General features: G+C 40.0%; 4 protein-coding genes across 6 annotated transcripts in view; 2 read left to right on the top strand and 2 right to left on the bottom strand.

Moving 5' to 3' along the window:
* egfem1 (EGF-like and EMI domain containing 1) overlaps positions 1 to 14,520 on the bottom strand; it is a 54,703-nt gene extending 40,183 nt beyond the window's left edge. The window contains exons 1-4 of the mRNA XM_086261066.1: positions 14,219 to 14,520; positions 13,198 to 13,332; positions 12,575 to 12,684; positions 12,152 to 12,256 (exon numbers count right to left, since the gene is read on the bottom strand). Coding sequence (XP_086117192.1) covers positions 12,152 to 12,256; positions 12,575 to 12,684; positions 13,198 to 13,332; positions 14,219 to 14,301 — 433 coding nt within the window. The 5' untranslated portion in view covers positions 14,302 to 14,520. The remainder of the gene's footprint in view (positions 1 to 12,151; positions 12,257 to 12,574; positions 12,685 to 13,197; positions 13,333 to 14,218) is intronic.
* Positions 14,521 to 15,170: 650 nt separating this feature from the next.
* mffa (mitochondrial fission factor a) lies at positions 15,171 to 20,978 on the top strand. 3 transcript variants are annotated; one of them, XM_086261063.1, is made up of 8 exons: positions 15,171 to 15,308; positions 15,985 to 16,202; positions 17,088 to 17,257; positions 17,384 to 17,475; positions 18,318 to 18,479; positions 19,976 to 20,032; positions 20,239 to 20,323; positions 20,411 to 20,978. In XM_086261063.1, the coding sequence occupies exons 2-8, from the start codon at positions 15,989 to 15,991 to the stop codon at positions 20,540 to 20,542; spliced, it is 912 nt and encodes a 303-aa protein (XP_086117189.1). In that variant the 5' UTR covers positions 15,171 to 15,308; positions 15,985 to 15,988; the 3' UTR covers positions 20,543 to 20,978. The 3 variants fall into 3 exon arrangements, with proteins under 3 accessions (XP_086117189.1, XP_086117188.1, XP_086117190.1); XM_086261062.1 differs by having other exon boundaries at positions 15,176 to 15,356; XM_086261064.1 differs by lacking the exons at positions 15,171 to 15,308; positions 18,318 to 18,479 and having other exon boundaries at positions 15,977 to 16,202.
* A 428-nt stretch (positions 20,979 to 21,406) lies between these two features.
* dnaaf1 (dynein axonemal assembly factor 1) lies at positions 21,407 to 23,702 on the bottom strand. Its single transcript, XM_086261060.1, has 2 exons — positions 22,409 to 23,702; positions 21,407 to 22,319 (listed from the first exon to the last, which is right to left on the bottom strand). Exons 1-2 carry the CDS (start codon positions 23,373 to 23,375, stop codon positions 21,457 to 21,459), a joined length of 1,830 nt encoding a protein of 609 aa, XP_086117186.1. The 5' UTR covers positions 23,376 to 23,702; the 3' UTR covers positions 21,407 to 21,456.
* Positions 23,074 to 25,692, top strand: mrpl44 (mitochondrial ribosomal protein L44). The gene is made up of 4 exons (XM_086261061.1): positions 23,074 to 23,765; positions 24,206 to 24,674; positions 24,820 to 24,998; positions 25,117 to 25,692. Exons 1-4 carry the CDS (start codon positions 23,590 to 23,592, stop codon positions 25,286 to 25,288), a joined length of 996 nt encoding a protein of 331 aa, XP_086117187.1. The 5' UTR covers positions 23,074 to 23,589; the 3' UTR covers positions 25,289 to 25,692.
* Positions 25,693 to 26,346: the final 654 nt, after the last annotated feature.

Here is a 26,346-nt window from a genome sequence, read left to right as displayed (position 1 = left end):
TTTCCAATGTGGAGAAACAGTTTGGGAAAAAAAACAGGAAACGGCGTGCTTTTAAAAAATGCATCGTTTGGCAGCTTGTTTTTATTAGATTGAAGGAACACGACAACAGTGTTTGTTTAAATTAGTCTGATGTATCACTTTGTGAAAGTCATAATCTTTTTTTATTAACATGCTATTATAAAATAACATGCTTTTAATGGTGGTTTTTAAGATTTGTTTAGCTTTTCAAGGGGTAATGAAGGAATAATGTCCTATTTCTTCAATATACCGCTATCTAACTATGCAAAGGCTAATCTAAAGGCACATACATTTTACATAAGCCATGAAACAAAGCCTTTGGTTTCGGGGGAGAAAAAAAAAAGGCTTTCGATTTTAACATACTCAGCAGTACTCTTATGTTGAGCCTGCAAGGGGAAGACACCCATGAAGCAACCGATGACTTGGCCAGAGTTATTAAAAGACAACAGGGTATGAAAAACTGTTTATGTTGTTCAGGTAAAATACTTGATAATATATCTGTTTCCCCACATCTGCATTCTCAAAAAATAAGAAATAAAGAAAGGATTTGAGTCTGTGCTGAAAGCTGCTTCCTGATAACAGCACAAAGCCACAGCAGTCAGTTTAGACAAAATTGTCTCCAGCTGAGCACACAAGATGCGTTATCAATAGCCTATTCAAATCCTTTCATGCGATGTGATGCAAAGAGCCATAGTTTGGACGAGCGATGCTGAATTATTGCAACCATGTGTGTTCCCTGTGGAGATAAAGAGATACTATACGGCTCCATATTTTACAGTGGGTGAAATCAGAAGCAAGGAAAAGCAGCAGCCGTGACAAATATCCTCAGAAATTGAATGCTTCGCTTGAACATTAGTTGTTACAGGATTTTAAAAGTTTGCAGAGTTCTGCAGGACCTCAGAAACAAAGGATGGGTCGCCATATTTCTTTTTCAGGCCACACCCACACTTGGTTTCCAAGGGCATGCAGGGTTTTCTGGGTAATGTAAAGGGAGACACAGATTCACAATTAATTTCAAGAATTTCTGAAGGAGACAATGATCAGTGCTGATATTACAGATATTTATCTTTTGGGTTTAGGTCTTTGTAAATCACTTTTCCTTAGTTGTTTTATTTTTATAATTAGCACATTGTTTTCCTCAGAAAAATACACATAAATAATGTAAGCCTTGGCTTTACAAGCCTTTACTTACATGGAAGTCCAACACTCTTCCCATTCATCTTTAACAAGAAGAGGCTCTAAGAAACTTTATGCCCATCCGGGAAAACACACACACACACATGTGCATACCTATAGCTGTCCACAGAGACACAACCCTGTTCTATACTTTTCATCAACTCACAAGGAAGTGACATAGACTCTTAACCTTACAGCCCTGCCCCCCCACTCACACATCCCCACTTTGATCCTGCAGCTCCCTGGAGCCTTAATGAGCTCTCCGTATTAGCTCAGGGTCATTTGTCATCACCATCAAGATGGTGTGCAGGGAGAAGTGTTCACTTAGTGCCTTTCAGGGCATTTTTAAAATCCAGCTTTTTCCAGCACAAAACAACGCAACGCTTAAAAAGTGTTAGCGATGTGAACTGTGTCGCCCTGTCATCGTTACTGAATAGCACTTATTTTAATGGGAAGACTGAAAAAACAAAAATGTTTTTCCATTTAAACCGTCACCTATATGCAGGAATTTAATGTATTTTTTACTTAGTTATAGAATTCCACATAATTCAGCCTCAAAATCTCTGCAGACAGTCATCAAAAGAAGGTACTTTCAGCTGCTCCCTTCCTTACCCAAGGGGTCACCATAGAGCCGAAGTAGTGCAACTAACTTATTTTATCAGGAAGCTATCGATTTTAAACATAGCGATACTGTATATGATCTCAACTTGTTGCAACAGATGGCTTTGTGAGCCTTCTGCCAGAGCTTTCGTCTTCTTGTAATGTATCCATGTATCTATCTTGATAAAGTTCAAAACAAGACGGAAACTGTTTTCTTCTTCATTTATGAATGGAAGTGATTTTTGTTTCCCATCAGTTAGGCCGAACAGAGAGGACAGCTGTTTGAATGCTTTTGTGTTCTCCATAGACAACTATCAACCACCAAGTCCTTATTCCTGGATATCTCATCAGGTGTTATTGACATTACTGTCTTCAGCATAGCATACAGTGCCCCCCCTCTTTCCAGTTTCTCCAAGGACCACCGTTTTTCCTTCCCCTAGAAAAAAAAACTACCTTTAGTACATGGACATTAAATAAATCAACAAACCCTCAGCAATGTGCCCATTTTCCTCATGGTAAAACATTTAAAGATACAAGTCTGGATCAATAACTGAATCAGCAGGCTTTGGCTGCATGATTTGTCTCTCTCAGCACTCTTCAATGAATGCAGCAGAGCTTCAGTTGTGGTAAGTGAAATTCAAGCCTGAGTAAATTTACTGATTCTTCCTTAATAGATGGAATTTGGGTCTGGAGCAGGACCGGTGTTTATTTCCCACCTATTCTAGGTTTGTTTCTATTATGGCAAGTTAACTGTGAAAAGAAATACTTACCAGACAGACCAGTAAAGAAAAAGCCTCAGCTCACACTTCTCTACAATAACAGGCCATTTTTCAGCCTTTTTATTTAACTTAATGTTACACATTACCAAAAAGATTATTTAAACTGTGAGATTATGCTCGACATATACACCATGAACTTTTGGAAACGTTCATGAAACAGGACACATTCTTACTCAGCTATTCTACTTCAGCAGCTCCACATAACTGCTATTTGCCAATGAGATGTAATATTTCAAATGTGAGCTGTTCCAAGTGATGATTTTGTATCTTTTTCCAGTGCATTGCTCCATTAGTGATTTGTTTTACATATATGTATATATATATATATATATATATATTGTATTTATTATTATTTATCGAAGCTGAAAATGTGTGTTAGCTATGATGTAGAAGTGTCCCATTGCGGAGAAAAAGCAAAAGACCTTGTGAACCATACCGAAAGGTCAAAGGTTATTCAGGGACAGCTGAGGAGCTTAAAGAACCTGTCACAGAGAAGGAAGTAAGCTTCAACAATCTGCTCAGCGGCAACTAAAGATGAGACAAAAGGTGGATTGTTTTCAAGATATGGCGAGCTTGAGGAAGGGATACAATCAATCATGGCTCAGAACATTTAGGAAGAATGCCAACTGTCTTTAAGTCCCGTCTGAAGCATACAATAACAGAGGAGGAGAAAGGCAGAGCTGGTCATTGGTGATGGAAAGCCCTAATTTTGGATAGCTGGGTTTGTTAATATGACGCATTGATATGTGAGAAAGTATTTTGAAAAGCTTCCTTTCTCCTTGCTCTTAATTTTCTATGTGACAAACATTTAGCCCTGCTCACTTTCAACCATGTGGTGAACTCACTTGTGCAGCTCACATGCTTCCCATTTGTCTCTTCAAAACTTGTTTTTATTGTAAGGATGGATCAGATGTTTTAGGGGGACACAGATTATTTACTTGGTGTAAACATGCTTTTTTTTTCTTATCTTTCATTTCCTAATAGTAAATAATAAAACCTTATTTGTTCTCTGACAGTGCAGTACAAGAGACATGAATCACAACAACTGTGTGCTATCCTGCTTTCTCCCCCAACATTTAATCCGCGCACAACACCAGCATTTTTCTCTGTAATTACCAAAGTTCCAACATTAAAACCCAGTTCATTAATTGGGATAGAAAAGTTGAACTGGAGCCCCTGGCTTGATAGTCTTATTTGAACTTTTTGCCCCATAATTCCATCAAGTTTTCTTCAACATCTGGGAAAACTATCTTCCTCAAAAATGCCTTCCACAGAGAGGATGAAACATGGATGTAGATTTATGCCTAACTGTACTGCATGTAGAAGATTGTTCAGCATCTCAGTATTGCTGTTTCAGATATGGAATAAACATGATCGTGCTAAGGATGATTTTTCAGTTTAATAAAGCTTTGAACGTTACTATTTACTTTTCATTGTGAAACAACATCCATGCCAGGGTCTTTCTAGCTTTTGAGAATTATTACACGTAGTAAGATGTACTAAGTTACACAGCGTCAGCATGTTCTAACTTTCACCATTCACTTCCAACATTTCCCCTAATGCTACTGACTGCTAATGCTGCCTACTTACTGTCATATGTTAAAGGAAAAGTTTACCTTTAAATGAGCAAGAACACGAGTTATAAAGAAAACCATGTTGTTAGAGAAACTAGTGAAGTGTGTAGGCCTGAATGACTCACAGCACTTTCAGCTCTTTGATGTTCTCCTACAAGACAACAAAAGGTCAAGATAGCATTTTTTTTATCTTCTTCTGAGAAAAGTTCACACTGAAAAACAATCAGAATTGCACTGCTTGCTTTATAGCCAAACAGCTGCATATCAGATATTTCTCCAGTTTTAGATTAGTGAAGGCCAAAAAAGGTTTTTATCCCTTTTGCTAACTTCCCTAAAGTAGTTTTCAGAACTCTGGGGCACTTTCTTGGTGGAAAACTCACCACTTGTCTACTTCAAAAATCTCGAAAAAGGGGGCCTCTATCTTAGGCTTATTTTTCTAAACCCAAAACTAACACTATAGAGCACAGCCAAACCGAGTTCATGGAAGAATAACTCCACTGCTACTGTAGGAATTCAACAGTGAGCCTTGAGTGCACATGGCTCATCTCACAGACCATTAGCTGCGGCCTGTTCAGCATTAACCTGATAAAAATGATAGCTAAATGCATTTGAAAAGATGCCGGGGTGTTTTTTTTAGCATGTGGCTACTTCCCTGTCACATGGCAGCAATTGATCTAATGTTCCTCCCTCCTCTGATAGCTATGCTGATCATGTAGCACTTGCCTTGCTCCCCCCTGTGTCCTGCTGTTAGACGAGCCATATTCACGGTCTGTGTCTCGGCATATGATTCCTACATCCACATATAGAGACTTCAGGAATGAAAACAGGATGACTGGGTGCACAGGTCACAAAGGAAGCAACGCTAGCACATAACAAACATTATCACTGTCTTAGTCTCAGTGTTTAATAAGAAGACAAACTATGTTTATCCTGAAAAATCACACATGACTATAACTATGATGATACAGTTTTTTCTGTGGATCATGGAAACCTCTGGCATCCAATCACTATTAGAGTTCAACATTTAATTTTAACTTGCTGTAAGGTCTGATGTATTCAGCCAGAGGCATCTGCGGCTTTTAACTCAGTTTTCAAAAGCTGATCGCTACCATGTGTTTAAAACATGTCTTGGGAGATTGGTATTGGTTTCTCAGTTATTAAGCACATATTACGCCAGAGATGCACAGGAACCTTCAGTGAAGCTTTTCATTAACCACTATTATTAAAAACACAAAGCGCTAGCCAAAGCAACAACCGACCTGTCAGAGGTCATTTAGACATTTGCACTTCAGTTCTGTCAGAAACAAACGTTATGACTTCCACACCTCACAGACTTTAGTAGCCATGACCTAAATTATTGTTGCAGAAACCTTTCAGACAAGACCAACATAAGCACTCCAGCCTGCCATCATTACAACCACACAGTTGTCATAATTTAAATAAATTACTGCCTGCTGCACATGTGTGAGCTGGGACTTTAGAGTGCTGTCTTATATCCCAGGTTGTGTTAAGATCATAGTTGTTGACAATGATTTGGAACTACAACTGTTCTAAAATGACTCCTTTGTACCTAGAGGGAAAGAACAATCTGCTTCTGTTGCTTAGGAGTTAAAGCACAATGCTCAAAACTCACCTGGAGCTCTGCTATGACCTAAGTGCACGGAAAGACTTAGAGAAGCTAAACTCCCCGCATGGTATGTTAGTTAAGAGGATTCCTTCCAAACCTGTGAAAGACATCACTGTTTTGTGAGAACAACCACAGGAGCTACTAAGACGTTATACACCTTCATTCTGGGTCTTCACGAACATTTCTATCAAATTAAATCTAGGACTAGATTTATTTATTTTTCCTCAGCCATGTTTTTATTGTAACCACATATTGATATTTTGGCTTGACTACATCGTTGAGCTTAATTACTTCCAGAGACCTGAAAGAGACTATGGTTTTTTTTCTCTTTCTTGACGGACAGATTGTTTCACTGAGACTCTTTTTAAAGTTCAGAGCAGGAACAGGCATACCAGTAAAAATTCATCCTGAACAGATTTTTCTTTCTGTCCAGAGTCAAATCCAGGAATGTGTGATATTACTGCCAAAGACATGTGAAAGCAGTAGAAGACAGAGGACTAAACACTGGCAGAGGCTCTATAAAGGATATACACCATACCAAGTGAAGACATTACCAAATCATTTTTCCTGAATCTTTTCCAAGTTGCAAATATTTTTTAGCTATATTCAAAACCCAATGGATTAGAGTTAACAATTTCCAGTATGTTCCCTGAACCGGTCCTAAATGATGTATGAAGGAAACATTAATTTTCTTGTGTGAAAAATGGAAACAGTCAAGCGTAAGGTACAAGAATTTGCATAAACACCTCCACAGAATACTCAAAGAGGAAACATGCAATGAGCTTAGCATATGTACAAATCTGCAGAGCCCAACTAAAGCTCGACCATTATCATACAGTGGGGCAAAAAAGTATTTAGTCAGCCACCGATTGTGCAAGTTCCCCCACTTAAAATGATGACAGAGGTCAGTAATTTGCACCAGAGGTACACTTCAACTGTGAGAGACAGAATGTGTCTATATGTCTATATGTCAGTCAATTTCAGTCGATATTAGGTATTTGCCGATATCATTAGTGGCATTTATATGATAGAAAAATATATATATAAAGTAAAGAAACACCTTCAATCATGTTATGAGTGTTGATGTTCCCAAAGGCACTCTGAAACTTCCCTGCTGGTAATATGTGTTTGAAATGCTACAAACACAACAACCAGAGCCCTAAAGCCAGTACTACAAAACAGGATTTTGTTTTATTTGTGTAACTTCAGTGTTAAACATGGTTAACCATGTTTCTTTACAACAGTTTTGTATTTTACAGGTGTATATTTTATATTTTGTAGCGATTTTTGAAACACCATCTGATGTCTCTGGTGTAGGTAGCACTCATAGGGATCATTTTCTGTGGAAGAAAAGTGTTATGACCCATGGAAAAAACCCTTTTATACTGGTTAGATGCTGCCAACGCCAACCCCATCATATCAACCTGCAGTGGAAACTCTGGTTTAATTTAAGGAGTTGATAATCAGCTTTGTGTGAGCGCTTATCCTGATCACCAGCGGTGAGGAAAGTGAATCCAGAAAACAAAAAGATAACCTGGATATGCTGGACTTGGTTCATAGTGCAGGAAGCTGTTCTACAAAGCTAGTTGAATCTTCCTTGGTAAATTCAGGGTTAAACCTGGTTTTCAGTACTATGAACATGGTTAACTTCTTACTGCGGTAGCTTGCCATGGTAACATATGCTGTGCACTAACACAGATCAGATTAGGTTCCAGATTAGAGCTCAACATGTATGAAATCGTCACCTACTGACCAATCAATTCCCAGAAAATAGCATCCCCATTCTTTGAAGTTCCTCAGACATCTGTGTGTGGAGAGTAGGAGGGTCTAAAACTTTTTAACAGCATCTAAAGTGTTTATCTTTTCCAGATAAGAATCTTTTCTGAATATCGACTAGTATAACCAATGTTCTTGTCTTGTTTTGTTTTTTTCATGTTGGCTGCAAGCTATTTTTATTTTAAAATATTTCTATTTTTCCAAAAGCATTTACATATGAATCCTAAAAAAGATGACTTTTTTCATACATTCTGACCTTATATCAAATTTGTACAGAATCAAGACTAAAATTGTCTTTTAATGTAATTAAGTTAAACATGATTTAATTAAATACTTGATTGTAATACATCAGATTCTTCCATGTCTTAATGAACCAAGTGTCATATTGATACATCTGTTAATTTACTGGGTTTGCATTATTACTGGCTGTATTTCCTTCTTTCAGATAGGCTAAGTTTTATTAATGTAGTAACGTCTTTTCCAGACCTACTGACCACAGCACTCAAACTGCACACCTTTAGTACACCTCTGCAGTACTTTTCCTCTCACAAGCACACTGCTGTGTTGCTTTCAGTCTACATTATTTTACCTCTTAATATTTTTCCAGTGGTTTCCATATTGGTCTTAAAAACTGGGGCTCTAGAGCCAGTTCTGTTCAAACACATTAACGACAAAAATAACATTTAGGTGTGAGAACATTTAGGTAGGAGAACCATGAAAATCCAAACACATGCACATATAAACCTGCTGCAACACAAACAAAAATAACTCCCGATTCTCTAGGACACATTTCACTGTTGAAATACTGTAAAACAAATCAAAATGCACAAACACAGTCAACAAAATCCAAGACTTAAAAGAAAATTTCAACATCCAAACAAAACTGCAGCCATTTATGCCAGACTGTTTATAATCTGTTTTACATAGTCAAATGCACATAATAAACAGAGTCTCTGCTTCCTGTACCAAAAGTAAATACACAACAGAAGAGACCTGGTGGTAACTGAGTCACCGTCTCCCACTGTTTTATTTATTGCAGTCATCCTAACAACTCTGCAGGAAAAGCCACTCCCTCTATAGCTATAGCTATTTCCCATTTCAGTAGCTCATTGAAAAACTTTAATACAGTCATAGAGAACTTCAGTTGTATTGAAGCCTTTTCATTCGGCAATCACAGAAGAAAACTTTCAGAGACAACCTACTGTAATCTACCACACTAAAGACTGCAGACGTGTTCCTGCAACTCCATCTCCACCATCCATTCAGTTTTATGTCACACAATCAAGCCCAATCTAATTCACACCTTTGTAAAAATATGTACACAAGTGTTCAAACACTGACACAGATAAAGATTGGTGTGTTTAATCTGACAGAAATCCCGTCCAGACAGGAGCTCAGTGACTGGGGTGAGATGTGATCCGATAATAGACAACTCGAGGTCCGCAGAATCAAACATTCAAGTTCAAATGAAGAAAGAAGATTCCATGAGAGAAAATGTGATTTACACTGAAACTGCAATTCCCCCGAGGCTGTCAACAGAGTTCCTCAGATTTAAAGTCTGGAAATAAAACTGTCCAGTCCACTTCTGTTGCTACATATACTTAGTTTAATTCACACACCGCCTGGTGACTTTGTTTGTGTTAGAAAAATCTTTGTTCTACCATACATTCCCAACAAAGTTTGTTTGGATGTTGCTACCTATAATATCACAACTTATATCAATTAACTTTTTGCAAGAAAGTTGTAATTTCTATTGATTTTGATCGCTGTCTCATTAAAAACACCCACTACAAGATCTAGTCTTAAGCACCGTTCATAACAACTGTTCCAAAAGTGCACTGAAAGCAGCCAAGGCTTCTTTAGTGAGGACCAGATGGTTTCTGTCCTCACGCTGTTATGTGCCCATGGTCTCTTAATTTTATACAGACACATGCACCAATCTAACCAAACCAAAGCCTAATCCAAAGCTTTACAGAGTGAGACAGGGTGGCATTCACAAGCAGGGATAAATAGAACTATTACAGAGCCGGCTCCAGAGTCTCAACACATGCTTCGGGCAACATGCAGGCTGTTTATGACCTCCCAGTGTCAACACCCCGGCCTTGGTGTCAGTGGCTGACATAGATTTCCTTGGATGATGCCTACTGTCTCACATCAGAAATGAGAAGCAGGTGGTCAGCTGGCCCGCACAACACACTGTGGGTTCTACCACCACGACTTGGCCAGAGCACCAAAGAAAGTAACAGTTCAAGAAAGTCAGTCAGTGATGAGTGCTGAAAAGAGGCGAGGGGGAGCAGTGCCTGGATTGTAACTTGAACTAAAACCAGAGTCAGAATGTTCGGCTTTTTCTCAGTGTACATTTTGCCTCTTTTGAAGTCTAAATCTGCTGTGGTGAAAAGGCAAGGCTGACATATCCTTTGTCCTCACAACGCACTTTGTTATATATCTTAAGAAATAGTGACAGGATGAATAGTGACAGGAAGTCGTTTGCTACGAGAAAGTCAGGCTTGTAATTAAAAAAATAAACTCATTGTCATTTAATGAATTGCAATTTTCACTCTAAAAAAAACACGTTCTTTAATTCGCCAATCACCTTTTTTAGCAACTGTAAACAAAATACTGAAATATGATTACCTTTTTAGTTTGAAATCAAATCAATGCCCTTGAGGGCATCCACACAATCAAATCACTTTTATTGTCACATCACATGTGCAGATACATTGGTACAGCACATGTGAGTGAAATTCTTGTGTGCGAGCTCTCACACGGGAAAGAAAAAAAGTGTCATTTTGAAATGTGAAATCTCACAATACGAATCTAATAAAGAAGGCAGGTTAATAACGATAGTAATTTGCTTAAACCCACACAAATCAAAATGACTAGTGTGTGTCTTTGATGCCGCATCAGGCAAAGGTTGCGAGGGAAGGAACCTGGCTGAACACAGAAGCTTGGCTGACTCTCTCGGCGCATAATGTTTCTGGCAGAAGACTGTGGATAAATCTGTCTCACGAGACGAGAGAAGGAAAAGTGTTTTCAAGAAAGAGAAGAGCAAGACGTGCGTTCCCAAGGAGGACGTGAAAGAGAGAGGATGAAAGTCCTGATTATAACATCTCTGTTTCCAATCCATCACTTAGATGTGTGAAAACCAAAGAACCCGCGTGAAAACAAACGCGAGCGCTGCCTCTAACAAACAACAACAGGCTTGTGTGAAAACATCTTAGCAAGAGGAAGGACTGTGTTACACCTCTGGCAGGCCCCTTCTCCTGGGAAATCTAACAGCAAAGCTTATGTGTGTGTCTGCCTGCATGTTTGCGTTTCTGTGAGCATGTGGGGGGCTAGAAACCAAATATCTTCCGCTCACCATTCTCTCTTTGCAGGACTCCTCCAAAACAGCAACAAGCACACAAAAACTAGAGTTACTTAGACTGCAATGAGCGGAAAGAATAGACAATGATGGCAACAAGAGACAAGAAGAATAATAAGGGTTTAACTCTGCTTTACTTCAGATGTTCGCTATTTATTTGTGACAGATGCCAGGTTGCTCAGTTGCAGTTCATTAAGAACTGAAAGGCTGAGATTTTAGAGGTTTTGATTATGTCCAGTTTATTTATTTGTGTAGAAGTCCTTATCTCCAACAATTCATATTTCTAAGTTGTTTTGGCTTATTTAAATGCAATTTAAGTAATAGATACTGCTTAGATGCATTTTACAGGAAGCCACATTTTAGCAAATACACTTATTCACCTTCTGGTAGGTTATCGCTAAGAGCACACGTGCTGCCTTTGTATCGCCGCAGTAATTTAAAGGTTGCAGCAAATGTCTGGTTTGCTTAGTACAAAGACTGGAAGGGAGTGAAAGGTTGGTCCCTGTCAAATGTTCACTGTCCTTTCTCTGAGCAGTGATCTGGCAAACAGCTGTTCAGCTGAAAGAGACCTTGTACAGGAAACCGGTTGCACATGTAAGTATATGCTAACCATCAACTGGCTGCCTTATGTTATACCGTGCAAGAAGCACGCTGATAACTGAGTGACATGGGAGTTCACATTGGCTTCTAAACTGGAAATATCCCTATTTCCAAACTATCAAACCTTAAAGAATACTCAACAAACAAATCAATTAATTCAATGCATTAAGGAAATGTTCAACCAGGGGGAAATATTGGTAGGTGAAACCAAATTTCTATTTCTGAAGATTTTTTGTTTTAGTTTTTCTGTCATATAAAATAAGGACTGAAGACAGTCTCATTAATGAGCAGTTTTTATAGAGAGGAAGCTCAGCTGGGTTAGCCACAGCACTCCAGGCTCTTGCCTTCAAAGAAAAAACATTTCTCCCAAACAAAAACCCACTTCTTTCACCTTTAACTAGCCAAAGCCCCCACAGAGCAGCCCCGTCCAATCACAGCTACAAGACAGGCTCATTCTGCTTTAGCAGAGTGAACACATAAGGTCTGAACTGGACCCTGAATATACATAAGTGTGTTTGCCGGCTCCCAAACATATATTTGGCTATTTTGAATTACCTGCATACTTCAGTGACTTATTTTCAATTTAATAAATTGGCAAAATCTTTAGTTTTCATCTTCTGGGAAGCTGAATACTCACCATATTGACATCGTGTGCCTTTGAAGCCCAGTGGACAATGACATATTTGGTCTCCAGTCTCAGCACATCTCCCTCCATTGAAGCACATATTGGCACTGCAAACCCCTGAAGGTATCACATAGCATAACGCTGCTGATATATCCAAGTTATGTGTGCACTTCTGCATATACAGTCTTGACCAGCAGTGGGCAATTAATTTTCCGATGGGGCCACATGAGAAACAGAGACTGTTGAGTTCAGCTTATTGGTGCAGCACTGCACAACAGTCCTAGTTTCTCATGTGGCTTCTTGGGAAAATTAATTGCCCATTGCTGGTTTAGACAACAGGCTGTTTCCGGGTTCAGTTATTGTTTCAAGTGCAACTTCACAGCAGTATTGAAAGTAGCTCCATCTGATACATGCTGATGAAATGCAATTACTCACTGTGCAGACAACCTCTCTCTTCACCCTTCTGAATCCAACCAGGGCAGCACCTGTAGACTGTGTGCAAATCCACTCTGTACACTTGCCTGTAAACTGTGTAGTACGCTGTCCTGAGGAGGGGAAATTTCACAATTTTAAGGTCATTACATTACCTTCACAGGTAATACCTTATAATGTTGAGTGTATAAAAGATTTTTAACACATCATTAAACAATTTTTGTAGATGCAAAAGCCAATTGGTTTAATAACAACAACAACAACAAACTTTATTTATATAGCACATTTAAAAACCATGGTGTACCAAAGTGCTTAACATGTAAGAGGGTAAGATGAAGTAAGAGGGAAGGATGAGGGCTATGGCAAGGTACCAAAACATGCTAGCAGGTTAGATGGCATTAAAACACAAAAGCAAAATAAATGCATATAAAAGCATAAAAGAGCAATAAGTGTAAGGTATAAAACAGTCAAAAATAACTGTAGTAATACTAATTAGTCACTGTTTCTGTTAATCAGAAGAATGAACATTACAACTATCAGCCCCAGATCACGTGAACAGAAGTCATCCCCAGCAGTTATCGGAGAGATCGCCAGTGGCAAACCAAATTTTAAAAGTCTACATTTACCTCCTCTCAACACCCATACACCATTTGTGGCTTGTGCATCCCTGCTTCCACACCTTCACCATGCGGGTAAAAGCCTGGACGCAAGGTTGACGGCTCCCTACCATGGACATCTCCTGGTCAGCACAAACATTTGGCCTGGGCATGAAAAACACATAGTTTATATAACAAAATGGCAAAAACTTGGGGGAAAAAAAATCTGTTTTTCTGATGACTTTCAGTAAATAGTGCTTTATTTGTATTTTTCTGTCTATGTGTTGGTAGGTGACTGTGTTGAGGGGTAGACAACAGTTATATATACATGTTCTACATGTTCATTTGTTTTAGTATTACACATTATCACCGTCTACTGCTTTTATCACTAGATAAACAACCACATTTTAATTGTTACAATGTAAATCTACAAAATAAAGTGTAAAAAAAAAAAGCCTCAAATCTTAAACTTTGTAAGCTTCTATTTAAGGAGCCTGCATCTGTTTATGTTGTGAGTGCAGGTAAACTATCCATAGGTGTCCTCCTCCTCAAACCATCTGGCTTCAGTATAGGGCAACCTGAAGTTAATTAGAGGAAATATTCTTCTTCTCTGGTAATGAAAGAATCAATCATGTCCTCCACAGTCTATTTAAATTCAAAACCCTCAAGTACAGTCCAAGGAAAAGCACATTCCTTTGGAAGTTATTATGCAGATGCACATTACATCCGCGCTACAAAAACAGTGGACACGCATGCACGAGGGGACCCGAAAGAGAGACTCCTAGTGGTCATTGAGCAGAAAAACATAGAGTGGAGAGAAGTGAGAATTATAAATGGTGAAATCAAAAGTTCAACAGAGTTTAAACTCAGAATCTCTGTTTTAAAAATCCAATCTAACGCACGCTGCTTCTGTCATATTTAAAAGCCCCAAATCTTTCTCTTTCACCTGATCATATATTCAAGTGTGTGCTCACAGTGCAAACGGAAAGCAGTGGAAACGATGTTAAACAAAACAAAAAAACCCAAAACAAACCCAAAACACGTTACTTACATGCCAAGCTGCAGCTCCAAAGATGACGCGATATGCATAGTGCCAAATAATATTACGCACAAAATAAAAATATGTGGGAACATAATTTCAGCCAGTTACAACCACGGTCAGAAGTACTCAATCGGCGCTGGCTCTGTGCCTGTTAAATGAAGAGCATCCTGACACTTATGAAAGTCCTCCTTTAAACATGACTCACGACTTTTGTTTATCCTGCAATGATATCCCTGATATCCCGTTTGCTTGTTACGCAGAGGGGCAACTGTCTCATGTCAAAGGCTGCCTTTGAATGGCTCCGAAGAAAGGCACCACCCACAGTGACTGTGGGGCCATCTCTCCAAACCTCCCGGCAACACTGACATGTGCACTCATTAGTAATACAGCCAGCTTTGCTTATAAGACAAAATATGTAGTTTCATCAAAAATAATACCTATCGACAAATGCTCCTAAATTATTCTGATTTTTTTAAATGGTTCGATGTGCATATAAAATAAAAATAAACTACTTTCAACAGTTTTATATATATTAAGCTTTACTGAATACAATAAAGCAGATCAATAAACATTCAGTGCAGATAAATTATGTTATTGCGTTTCGTAAAGTCATGACAGCTGAGATGGCTCCAGCGCCCCCCGAGACCCTGAAAAGGATAAGCGGAAGCGAATGGATGGATGGATGGATGGATGGATGGATGAATTCTTTGCCAAATTAAATAAGCCACAATAAAAAAAAAAATAGATAAAACACCTACTATGGTGACTTAAAGTCATTTCTGAAAGCATGTAGAATATTTAAATACAGGCTATTTAATGGTAAGCTACAATAAACCAACAAGTTAGACAAATTATATTATTTTAGGCTGTACTGTTTGCACACATGTCCAGTTTTTTCTCTGCTTTTAATTTCAGCGCTTGGTACTAATGACATAACTTCCCCAGAATTACGCCACTTCCTGTTTAGCGTGCAGACACAAGACAGAGGAAGAAGCAGGAAGAGGGGAAGGTCCTCTCTCACAACATAGAGATGCTTAACAGCTAATTCACCTGTAATACCTAAAATACTTGAAACTGAGCTTTACATTTCCGACTTCAGGTTTGTTCCGTCAAAAAATTTCTGAATAAGTTCTTCGACGAAACAGCGGTAAGAAATATGGCTAACGTGCTAGCTTGAAATGGCGCTAAGCTAAAGTGTTTTCTGTCAATTTCATTTTCGGAAGCTAACCTGTTTTCTGGAATGCAAAGTATTTCCGCAAATGTTTGTGGATAATAGTTTCTGAATGTTGTTACATGGGTAATGTATTAGATATTTCTTATGCTAGTACAGCAACCTGAAGTTAATCATTTCTTGTCATCTTGTGAGCATTAAGGGCTTTAAAATAAACACTCTGTAATAAGACCAGCAGTTCTTTAATGTTAAAATCAATGTTGTTTGCTTTGGGGTCAATGTTCGACGTTTGCGTGACTCTGAAAAAATCTGAATACATCATGTGATAACTTATGATAACATCACAAGCCTGTTCCATCTTTAATCCCCTCTCCACTACTCTGTTAGCACCACCAAGTATCACTGTGTCCCTAGAGGAGATATTCTGGTTTTGTGTGCTAGGGCTAGGTTTAATAGCTGAAGCCACACACTGCATAACAATAGCTATTCAGTGTGTGGCTGAAGTAGAACTATTTTAGCTCAAAGGCTTATTGTATCAGCATGTTCTCTTCCTTTAGGGATTTTTTTCTGTTTAACTAACAATTAATTCTGTGTTGATGAACAGCCAAATGAACGGAGCAACATTCCCCTCTCCAACGGCTGATATAGCTGAAATTAACCGTATCCACTATGAGCTGGAGTACACCGAGGGAATAAGCCAAAGGATGCGCATCCCAGAGATGCTCAAAGTGGCTCCAACAGCCCACGAGGACCCTAATTTGGGATCGCAGGAGGTCCCTCACAGTGTTATAATGCAAGTCCCAGAGAGAATTGTGGTTGCTGGTTAGTATACTGTATGTTTTCTGTCCTTTATGTCACACTATGTCTGCACATCACTGGTGACTCACCATAATGGTAGTTCCTCACAGTCTTTTGCAGATTATAGAACTCCTTCTATCAGTGCCACAGGACTTTGCTCCTAGATGCCGTTTCACTGCCAAGATCCCATCAACTATTTCACTTTTAACGTAACAATTACAAACCATCTTGCGGTGTGATCACACTAGCCGCAATATCTTTGATATCTTAAGACATACCCAGCTCTAGAAATGGTCTCCGTTGACACAGCCATACATGAGGAGTTATGAACATTTAATAAAGAAAGAGAATGAAAAGGGGTGTAAAGTGGGACAGAGGAACTACTACAGCACGTGTCTCTGTGTTTCTCTTCACCACAGAGAACCACATGAACATGAACGTTTTACGTAATGTGACATCAGTACCACTGCTCACATTATTTCCACTGAGTTGCACTACACATGAGCAGTTTGCCCCCTGCATTGAGTAAAGCACAGTTCATGCACACCATTCAGGAAGCACTGGTGTGCTGTGGTCAAAGTTCAGCATTGTTGAACTATGACCAGAGCACAGTGATGTGCATTCACACAAGGAAAACAAAGCTTGACATTCAAAAGCAAAAGAAAGAAAAAATGAGCGCAAAAGCCACTGCAACACAGATTTTAAGCTCAACTTAGCTGTTACTTACTGCTTTTTATGTGAAGGGGCTGACATGCATACAGGTAGCATGGCAGAGGGGATATTTGCTTTTTTCCCACTATAGGTGTGAACTAATTGATTTTAATTCATTCAATTTTGTATTAAAAGCACAGCATACTGTTAAAGTGTTAGAAGTGATAGGTTAGTCTCACAGTACATTTCATTTGTCAGGAGGCAGTGATGACTCCCAGTTCTCCAGACCCAGAGACTTGGACCTCATCCAGTCAACACCACTGGAAATGCTATCACTTAAAACTCCACCCAGAGTCCTCACCCTCAATGAGCGACCCCTGGACTTCATGGAAGACGATCAGCGGGTGGCTCCAGACAGTGAGGAAGTGGTAAGTGATAAATCAGTAATTTTTTTTATTACAGAGAACACTATGTACAATTCACCCATTGTTTAAGATAATGTCCTTAGTGTAACTCATAACCAGAAAATCAGTTGTCAATGCTATTCCTTGTAGTTGCGACCCCAGGGACGTTTACGGAGGGAGCGTTCAGCCAGTGAGAATGCGGCTGTCCGTCAGAACACTCAGCTGATGCGCAACGATTCAGCGTGAGTATGGGTCCATTAACTGGGTACCAGCTATTACGTCTTTGTGCATGTAAAGCATGCAGCATCTTTCTTTTGGTTTCATTCTTGTATTGTAAGCCACTGTGTCAGGAGCTTTTGCTGCTGTCAGTGTTGATGCAGAAACTTTTTGCTACTTTTTAATACATTAACAACATGTTTTTATTGGTAGATTATTTCCAAATTGTGAAATCTTTAAAGATTAATTGATTAGTTTAAATAAATTACAAATTTGAACACTGTTATCCCCTCTACGCAGAAGGACAGGAATAGCTGGGGAAGCACTGACAGGAACTAGTGAAGCAGACTGCTTTTAATGCAAAGCGATTCAAATTTGAAGCTTTAGTAGCTTCATGTATTTGTTTGAAGGCCTGGTGTAAACTACAAGTGCTTGGCAACTTTATTATTTTGACAGAAATTTTTAGGCTTAATATTTGAGAAAAATATTACACAGTTCTCGGACAAAAAAAAAAACACCTTTTCATGCCCTGATCACTTTCTGCAACACAGCACACTGGTACTGTTAACAAGGTTCCTTGTCTGGCCTGAATGGTGAACTAGAAAATAGTCACTTAATCAAACATAAAATCGGCTCCTTTTGCATTCCTGTTTCTTGCCAGATGTGTTAGAACATAGTGTGGTTGGCAGGTTCAGTCTTTGGCTGCTGCTTTTTGCCTATTCACTTTCACTCTGATATTAGTTTTGCACAGTCAGTGGAGGACAGTTTCCTTTCCTTATTTCTATCCCTTTCCTTCCTCCTTCTCTTGTACTCTCTCTTCTTCCCTTCCCTACTGAATTTGCTGCTCTTAATGGTGGGCACTGAGCAGTGCAACCCCTTCCCCCCCAGCCATTGCTCACCCATGCCCCCCTCTCACCGAGGCTGAAGAACACAACCTCTACAGCGCTAGTGGTGTCTTATCTTTCATCCAGTCCACTACACGTCGGGCCTACCAGCACGTCCTGGAGGTCTTGGAGGAGAACCCTCGCAGGTGACCTCCCCATCATCTGGTCTTTTTTTTTTTTTTTTTTTTTTTTGCTTAAAGGTTTTGGAAAAAAAATTGCCCGAATGGGTATTGGTTTAAAAAGGCCGTAAAAATTGCAACAGCTATTTTCATGATAGATGGCATTAAATGTACTTTCATTTCTGCCCATAAGCACCATTTGTTTTGGATTGGGAGAGGGTCATGTGGTACAGGTTGTGTAGTCTCAAGAATCTTGTGACCAGTTTTAACCTTTAACAGTATTAATAACACATGTATTAATCCCAGAAAATGTAGAAAAGGTTTCTAAGTTCCTTGCTTGTTGAAGAATAAAAAACTGAAGCTCTGAACTGCCACTTCCACCAGTGGTTGAATCAAGTTGTTTGAGTTGCACTTTGACTAGGGTTTGGCGATATGTAAAAACTTTTACATCGTCAGTCCACTAATCAATGATGGGCGATATGTTCGCGCACGCGCAGACTTTTTGATGGGTGGAGCAATATGATCATGCACGGACTGATTTCCGCGTTTACATCATAGAAGTCCAAACATGGACGAACTAATTTCCAAAAAAAATTAGGGCTGTCCGAGCAAGCAAAGTACTCAAACACGACTAACTTGCATGAGCATGTACGTGTCCACCATCCGGCTGAGTATGCTAGGCTATCACCAGCTTCTGCAGCTCCATCAACAAGCATTTGGGCACACTCTGAGGAGGGTGCATTTGCTCACAGATGAAAGAGGGTGCTGTTAAAACCGCGCTATTATTTATTTATTCTTTTGTTGACTGCTTCTATTAGCTCCATCATTATTAGCAAACTTACTCATGGGCGAATAGATACATAAATTGCCCTTGTAAAAACGATCGCCAATGGGCTGTCTATCGTCGATAGTCGATATATTCGTCCAATCGCCCAACCCTAACTTTGACTTCTCAAACACCATAAATGTTTGCTTTGTAAGAAAGGGAATAATTCACACTGAGGAATTTGTTTTATCTTCCTTTGAAACTTCAGAGATGGTGTATTAAAGAGAAAGTGAAGTAGTGCTGACAACTTATTTCACCTTCAGGTTCAACACTTCAGTTACTCCAGGGTTAAACGCTGTGCAGAGCATGTGGATTCATTACTGAACTTTCCAAGGAGTTTTGCAAGTGTTTGACCTTTTAATTGTTTAGCTTTTTAAGGAAAGAATAAGGTGAAAATGGATCTTCTAAATATTGCTCACAAATTCATATTTTCTGTATGCTTAAAAAGGTATTTTTAGAACACTTACCCACATTCTTTGTCCCCTTTGAAGACTAAAGTGATATAGTTGTGACTTGTTTTAAGACACTGAAAACAACTTTAGGGAAATAAGACTTTTTAAAAGGACTAGAAAGAATAGAAAATTAGAGAAAGTCTAGGTGCATTAAAGACATCCAAGTTGTGTGCATGGATGCAACATTGTTGGTTTCTCTATATCTCTTTCGCCTTTTCCCAACTCTGTCTTTCCCCACCCCTTAGCAAATCATCACTGCGAGGGGGGTCGGCTTCCAGCTCCCACCCCCTGCATGATTCCAGGTAACTTCATCTGGCACTTCGTTTTGTTCCTCTCTCCTTGTCCTCATCCTTTCCTACCTTGAGTGGTAGGACACAGATATATGGACACAGATATCTATAAAAATTACATTGCCATTGTTAAATTGTTCTGCGTATTTGAATGTGCCGTGTGCTGCTGTGACTTGGTTATTTTGTGATTCTCAAACTAGCCATTTTTTTTTTTTAAGGCTTGCACTGTCAACATATGAACCCTCTCTGGATGGGACAGCTGATGACATGACTGTGGTCGATGCAACAACACTTCGACGGCAGGTTAGCTCATGATAAATAAATGAATTCTGTCTTGTGTGGTGCAAGAGGCCAGACTGATAAAACAATTTTCTTTTGATTCGGCAACAGCTCATCAAGTTGAACCGGAGACTCCAACATTTGGAGGAAGAGAACAAAGAGCGAACAAAGCGAGAGATGATCCTGTACTCCGTCACCGTCGCTTTCTGGCTCATCAACACTTGGGTGTGGTTGCGACGTTAAAGCCGGCCTGTGTTTCCGCCATCCACATGACAAGAACGTATTATCCTTTATCCTATCAGTTAGCTGCTCACTGCACTTAACCCCTGTGTGAGGAGATGTTAGCACGTGCAAGGCCTGTTGCACATAGGCTCAACATTTTGATTTTGTTTATTTAAACATGTACAGTTTTATTTTTGTACTCTTATTTTGTTCCTTCTATTCCATTTTCTTGTGTTTTGTTTTTATTCTCAAATTCTGCTGCCCATTGCTAAGTTGTTGTAAATATTTGTTCATGTCAATCGGACCTCATCCAGAGGCACAGTATATAGTTCACCCAAAAAAAAAATAAAATAAGGAGCTGTAGTGTGGGGACATACAGCTCCATGGTGGTAATGCTGAATACTAAGAGTAATATGTGACTTGGCTGGTAAATTTAATAAAGTTTAGTAAAACCGTACCAGTCATGTGTGGTCTTGTATTTTTATTGAGACGTTAACATAGTTTTTCCTGTAGAGGAGTTAAATGTCTCCCGAGGAAAAAAGCCTAAAATTTACAAGTGTATTTATTTGGGTGGATTCTCTCAAACAAAATAGATACATTTGCTTTTGAAATGGTCAGAAGTAACCAAAAATTATACATATCTGTTACAAAACAGCTAGCATTGTCTTACCCATTGCACTGTATTAAACCACAAAGGACCACAGTTGTCTGGGAAAAACCCTGAATGAAATAAAATTATATAAAATGTTGCTGTAATGTGAAGAGTAAACGTATAATTCCCCCCGAGAATACTGACCAAATCAGTCCTGAATTTATTCTTTTCACAGTATAACAGCTGACAAGCACACAGACAAAACAGCTATCACAAATATGCTACAGATTGAATTGCAGTTTACTATTTTAATTCATATTTCAAATTTAATGACATCAAGGTATTACTCAAGCTCCTCGATCAGGCAGCGTGGTGGAGAGGAGGTTCGGTTTATTTTTGAGTTTGACGGGTCGGAAGGCGCACCCTCATCCTCTGGATACACCAGCGATGTAGAATTGCCAGAGACAGCCGGTGATTTGTCGCAGCCACTTGTTAGGAACAAAAAGCTCTTAGCTGGAGCGGATGTGGAGATGCTGTCACTCTGAATCCCAGCTGGTGCTTCCCCGTTGCCGTCACCTGATATGACTTCTATTTTTGGTTTAAAGGCCTGCCTACAAGAGAACGCTGCGTTAAAGTCTTCTGTGTCCACATCTTCCAAATCAGGCAACTCATCAATACGCAATGAGCGACTTGCTGGAGGAAGGTGAATGGTTTCCAGCAGCTCTGCATCTTGTAGCTCTGTAATCCGTGGTCCAGGACTATGTACCGGTACATCGTCATCGGCTTCAGGAAGGGGAGGCTGTTTGTTTTTACTCTGCTCTCTCTCTGCTTCATTTCTCTTGGACTGTTTTTCTTGTTTATTTTCTGTCTCTAACATGTGCCCTACAGTACTGCCTTGCTCATCTGCTGGGATCTTTTCCCTTCCTTTCTCTTCTCTTACGGTGTGCGTTATCGGAGAATGGTCCTGGGTATCTTCATCTAAATGCTCTCTCATCAGGAGTTGACCTGCCTCCTTGGTCTCAAGATGTTTACTTGCTGGTTGATTTTCAAGAAGTCCCTGTTTTGACTGTTTCTCTAAGAACTCTTCATGGGCATCCAGGCTGTCCTGCACAAAAGCTTGTATCTTGTCACCTTGTAAAGAAGTTAAAATCTGGGTACCGTTTTCCTCAGTAGTAGTTTCTGGAGTAGAGGAAGCATCGGTTTTCCCTGAAATGAAACAATTATACTGTGTAAACATTCATCCACATTTACTCTCAGTATACAAACGAGGGTAGTAAAAGCTGAAAGCTGATTACCTTTATCCTGTAACTCTCTGAGTCTGCGTCTTTCCTGGGCCTTCTTCCGAATCATTGCCATTCCATCCAAGCTTTCCTGAATTTTCTTCCTCTCTCGTGTATCCCACTGCTCCCTCTCCTGGCGTTCCCCTTCCAGCCCTCCCACTGCCCACGACTCAGCACATGCCCTGTCTTTAGGAAACACAGGGCGATCGTCAAGAAACGTGAGCTGCTTGAGGCGTACAATCATATTTTTTCTGTAGTTTGGGATTTTTTTCACGACCTCATTTCCCATTAGATTCAGTACACGCAGTTCTGGCATGGCCTCAAGCACAGGCAGGATGTCAGGGTCGTGTAACAGGTTGTGAGAGAGGTCTAATACACTAATGTTCAGACACTGACTCAAATGCTCTATGTCACCAACAGTTTCCAGCTTGTTATGGGCAATCTGCAGAGTACTCAGGTCAGGAAGGCAGGAGATGTTCTCTATGATGTGTATGTAGTTGTTGGAGACGTTCAGGATGCAGAGTTTCTTCAGAGGCTCTAGGTTTTCCAGCTTGTATATGAGATTTTGCTGAAGGAACAAGCAGCGCAGATCAGTCTGAGCATCCAGATTCTCAATGCGTTGGAGCCCATTGCTTTCCAGCCAGAGACATTTCAGACCTGTGTACTCCTCTAAGTTCTCAATGGTGGAGAAACCTTTGAAATGCAGATACAGCGCATCATTGTGGCATGGTGTTATGTACAGTTTGTTCTGCTTACAGTGGTCTCTCAGGAATTTCTTGGTCATCCGTGGTCCTGAGTGTTTTTTATTTTTCTCCTGAGGTGAACTTTGCAGCTCTTTTTTCCCAAGGTCTTCTTGAGCTCCACTGCTGTCAGAACTTTCTCGGGCATCCCCACCTTCGACTTCAGTTGCTACCAACACTTGATCTTCCATCCTTTCTTGATTTTCCGAAGTGGATATCGTTAAAATTGATATCAGAAACATACAATACTTCTTAACGATTGGTTTTATAGGCGTTTCTGAATTGTACAGTCGAATAAATAGCAATCAGCAGCCTGCCCCGGTCGTTAATATTAGTTACCGTTTACGCTTGTTTCCATGGTAACGCTCCGTCTTTACGCTCCAGCCTACCGGATATGCTTTGTTGCTCCGTGTCGGACACTTTTAGTGGTTGCACCTTGCTGTTTAGGGACCCAACATGGCGTCAGGGTACTTACTAAATCGTGGTGCTTTGACATTAGGAATTCATTGCCAGCGCGTCTGCAGGGATATTTCACTGTCACAGGTTAGAGAGAAAAAGCGATGGATGAAAGCTTACACGTACCTCATGGCGAAGAAGTTGAAGCTGGAAGGACCTCCACCTCCGACGCCACGGTAACGCCAAAAATCACTAGAGAGCGTCTCAAGGCCATTCGTGTATTTGATATTTCAATGTGTTTATTTTTTCATAGTCCGTTGAGAAGCGTGCATATGGACGGCATTTTAGTGCAATTTTGCAACTGTTTAATGCAGATGTTTTAGCGCTGCGTGTGGCGTTACTGGTTTCATGGCTTTTCCAAATAACACCAGAAGCGTAGCTAGCTGTCGAAGCTTCTTTGCCCAAGGGTAGAAAACCAAGATCCTCCCCGTGATCTCGGTTAATCTTCTAATTTTATCATTGATTTAATATATAAAAATGTCATATTTTAATGACCGTATGCTTTGTCCATGGCCTTCTAAGACTTTCTGTACACGCTTTTAGTGATTTTAGACATGATTTTAGCCACTGTACACTCCTATTTCTGTTTGGTATTTACTTTTTTCTTCTTCTTCAGATCCCAGCAGCCTCACTGGGATTACCATGCAGAGATTCAAGCTTTCACCCATCGCCTGCATGAAAATTTCTCTCTTGAGCTCCTGAAAACAGCCTTCATCAATCCCTGTTACCTGCAGATGGAGCAAGAGAAGAGGAAGGGGTTGGGTGTGGAATCTGAGACTGCCGCTCTTGTTCTAAAAGATAATATGCAGCTGAGTAAAAAGGGGTCTGCGTTCGCTGAAAGCTTCCTGATCGACTGGTGCAGGGCAAGCTTCCCGAGCCTCCCGGCCATCGGGGTGGAGAGTATTGTAGGGCACCTCACCAGTCCAGCAGTCATCACTTACGTAGCCAGAAATCTGGGCATTGAAGACCTAACAATGAGTGCAGAATTCCCTGTTCCAGATGATGTGCTCTGTTCTACTTTCATGGCAGTGATCGGAGCTCTGCAGGAAAGCAGTGGAGCTGAGCGAACTGGATTATTTCTCAGGGTAGGTCGCTTGTGGCACAAAATCATTGGCACATAATAATTCGCTTAGAGGAAGCATAATTTGTCCACATTGCTCAGTTGCCTCTGCTGTGTGTACAGTGGTGGGACATTTTGTTCTTGTAATCCTACCTCCACCTTCTTCCTAGGATTTTCTGGTGACTCAGCTGATAGGAAAGGACCTCTTTGATATGTGGACTGTGGTCAACCCCATGGGACTACTGGTGGAAGAGCTTACAAAGAGGAAAATTCCTCTGCCGGAGCCTCGGCTCATCCGGTCTGCTGGAGCCAGCACAGTGTTGCCACTGTATTTTGTTGGCTTATACAGGTATGTGTTCTGTTGTTCGTGCGTTGTTACTGTTCTAAATTTAAAACGGATGCGATGGGTTAAAATTAATGCTATGAAGAATTTACATTTTTGTCTGCTCACCTCTTTGTTAATTCAGTGACAAGAAGCCACTGGCTCAGGGTCCAGGAGAGACGCTTGCAGCAGCCGAGGAAGAAGCAGCTCGCGTGGCCCTCCGGAAACTTTATGGCTACACTGAGAACCGCAGACCCTTTGACTTTTCTCCACAACAACAACAACAGCAGCCTTTTATTCAGTCAGCCAGCAATTAATTAACATCTCTAAAGCTGCAGCAAAAAACATTTAAAGGGGGCAAGGACGGACAGGAATCTCATTTGAAGACTTAAGGCTTCCCACTGATTGCAGAGTGTGCTGAACTTGACATAACTGGTTCTTGTTGGGTATTTAAAAGTCAGGTCCTTCAGTCAAAGCAGAGCACTATAAGTCTTGATGTTCTAAGAAAAAATGTTGTAAGATCTGGCTCAGACAGAATATTGTTCCAGTAACTGATGACATCTTCAGTAGTGAACTAGACTGGTCAGCTCACCCTAGATTACAACAGAGGTTCTGAAGTCCATTGCACAAAATACTCTTGTAAATAATACAAATACCATTTGGTTTACTTTGTATTATGTAATAATATGTTATTCAGTTGTAATAAAGTGTGTAAAATACACATCCATTCTGACTCTTTTTCACTTATATTTCTCCACACATTTCATCAGGGTATTTGCATATGTTCCTGTGACAAATTCTTCTTAAAATATCTTTAAATATCTAATATTAATTTTCTATCGTACATTTTCCTGAAACAAATAATCAAGCATTGATCATATAGTGACGCAGTGCATTTTTAATGACTTGATTAACGTTGGGTCTAGTTACAATCTTGTAGTAACCAATACCGCACAGTGGTGCTGTTGCGTTAAAGAAAGAATAGTGGCGCTCTTTGCGCTGTCTGGAGCACAACCAAAGAGCTGTCCCGTTAGAAACAAGATGATGCTCTTTGTTTCAGTTTGCGTTGTGGCCCGCTGCAATTCTTCAGACAAGTCACCGAGCGTACTGTCTGCTTCTATGTACACGTCAAAATTTGAACTGAAGATAAAGTAACTCACATAGCCGCTAACTGCCACAATCTTTAAATTGTGTTGTTGATGCCGTTAAAATGCCTGCAGCGTGCAGCGCATACGACACAGTTAATGCCAACTTAAATAAAATTAGATTAAAAATAATAGCCTCCATCTGTAGTGGATATCTTTGACTGTGATGAGTTTAATGGGCTCACGTTTGGCCTTGAGTCATGAAGACTCGCTGTGGCTGCATAACGGGA

The sequence above is a fragment of the Aulonocara sp. 'chitande type north' Nkhata Bay genome, linkage group LG14 (genome assembly GCF_057382095.1).
Source record: "Aulonocara sp. 'chitande type north' Nkhata Bay isolate Kocher_YH1m ecotype deep benthic linkage group LG14, A_spYH_male_GT1.1, whole genome shotgun sequence".
NCBI classification, from domain to species: domain Eukaryota; kingdom Metazoa; phylum Chordata; class Actinopteri; order Cichliformes; family Cichlidae; genus Aulonocara; species Aulonocara sp. 'chitande type north' Nkhata Bay.
This window is presented reverse-complemented; position numbering and strand designations above follow the sequence as displayed.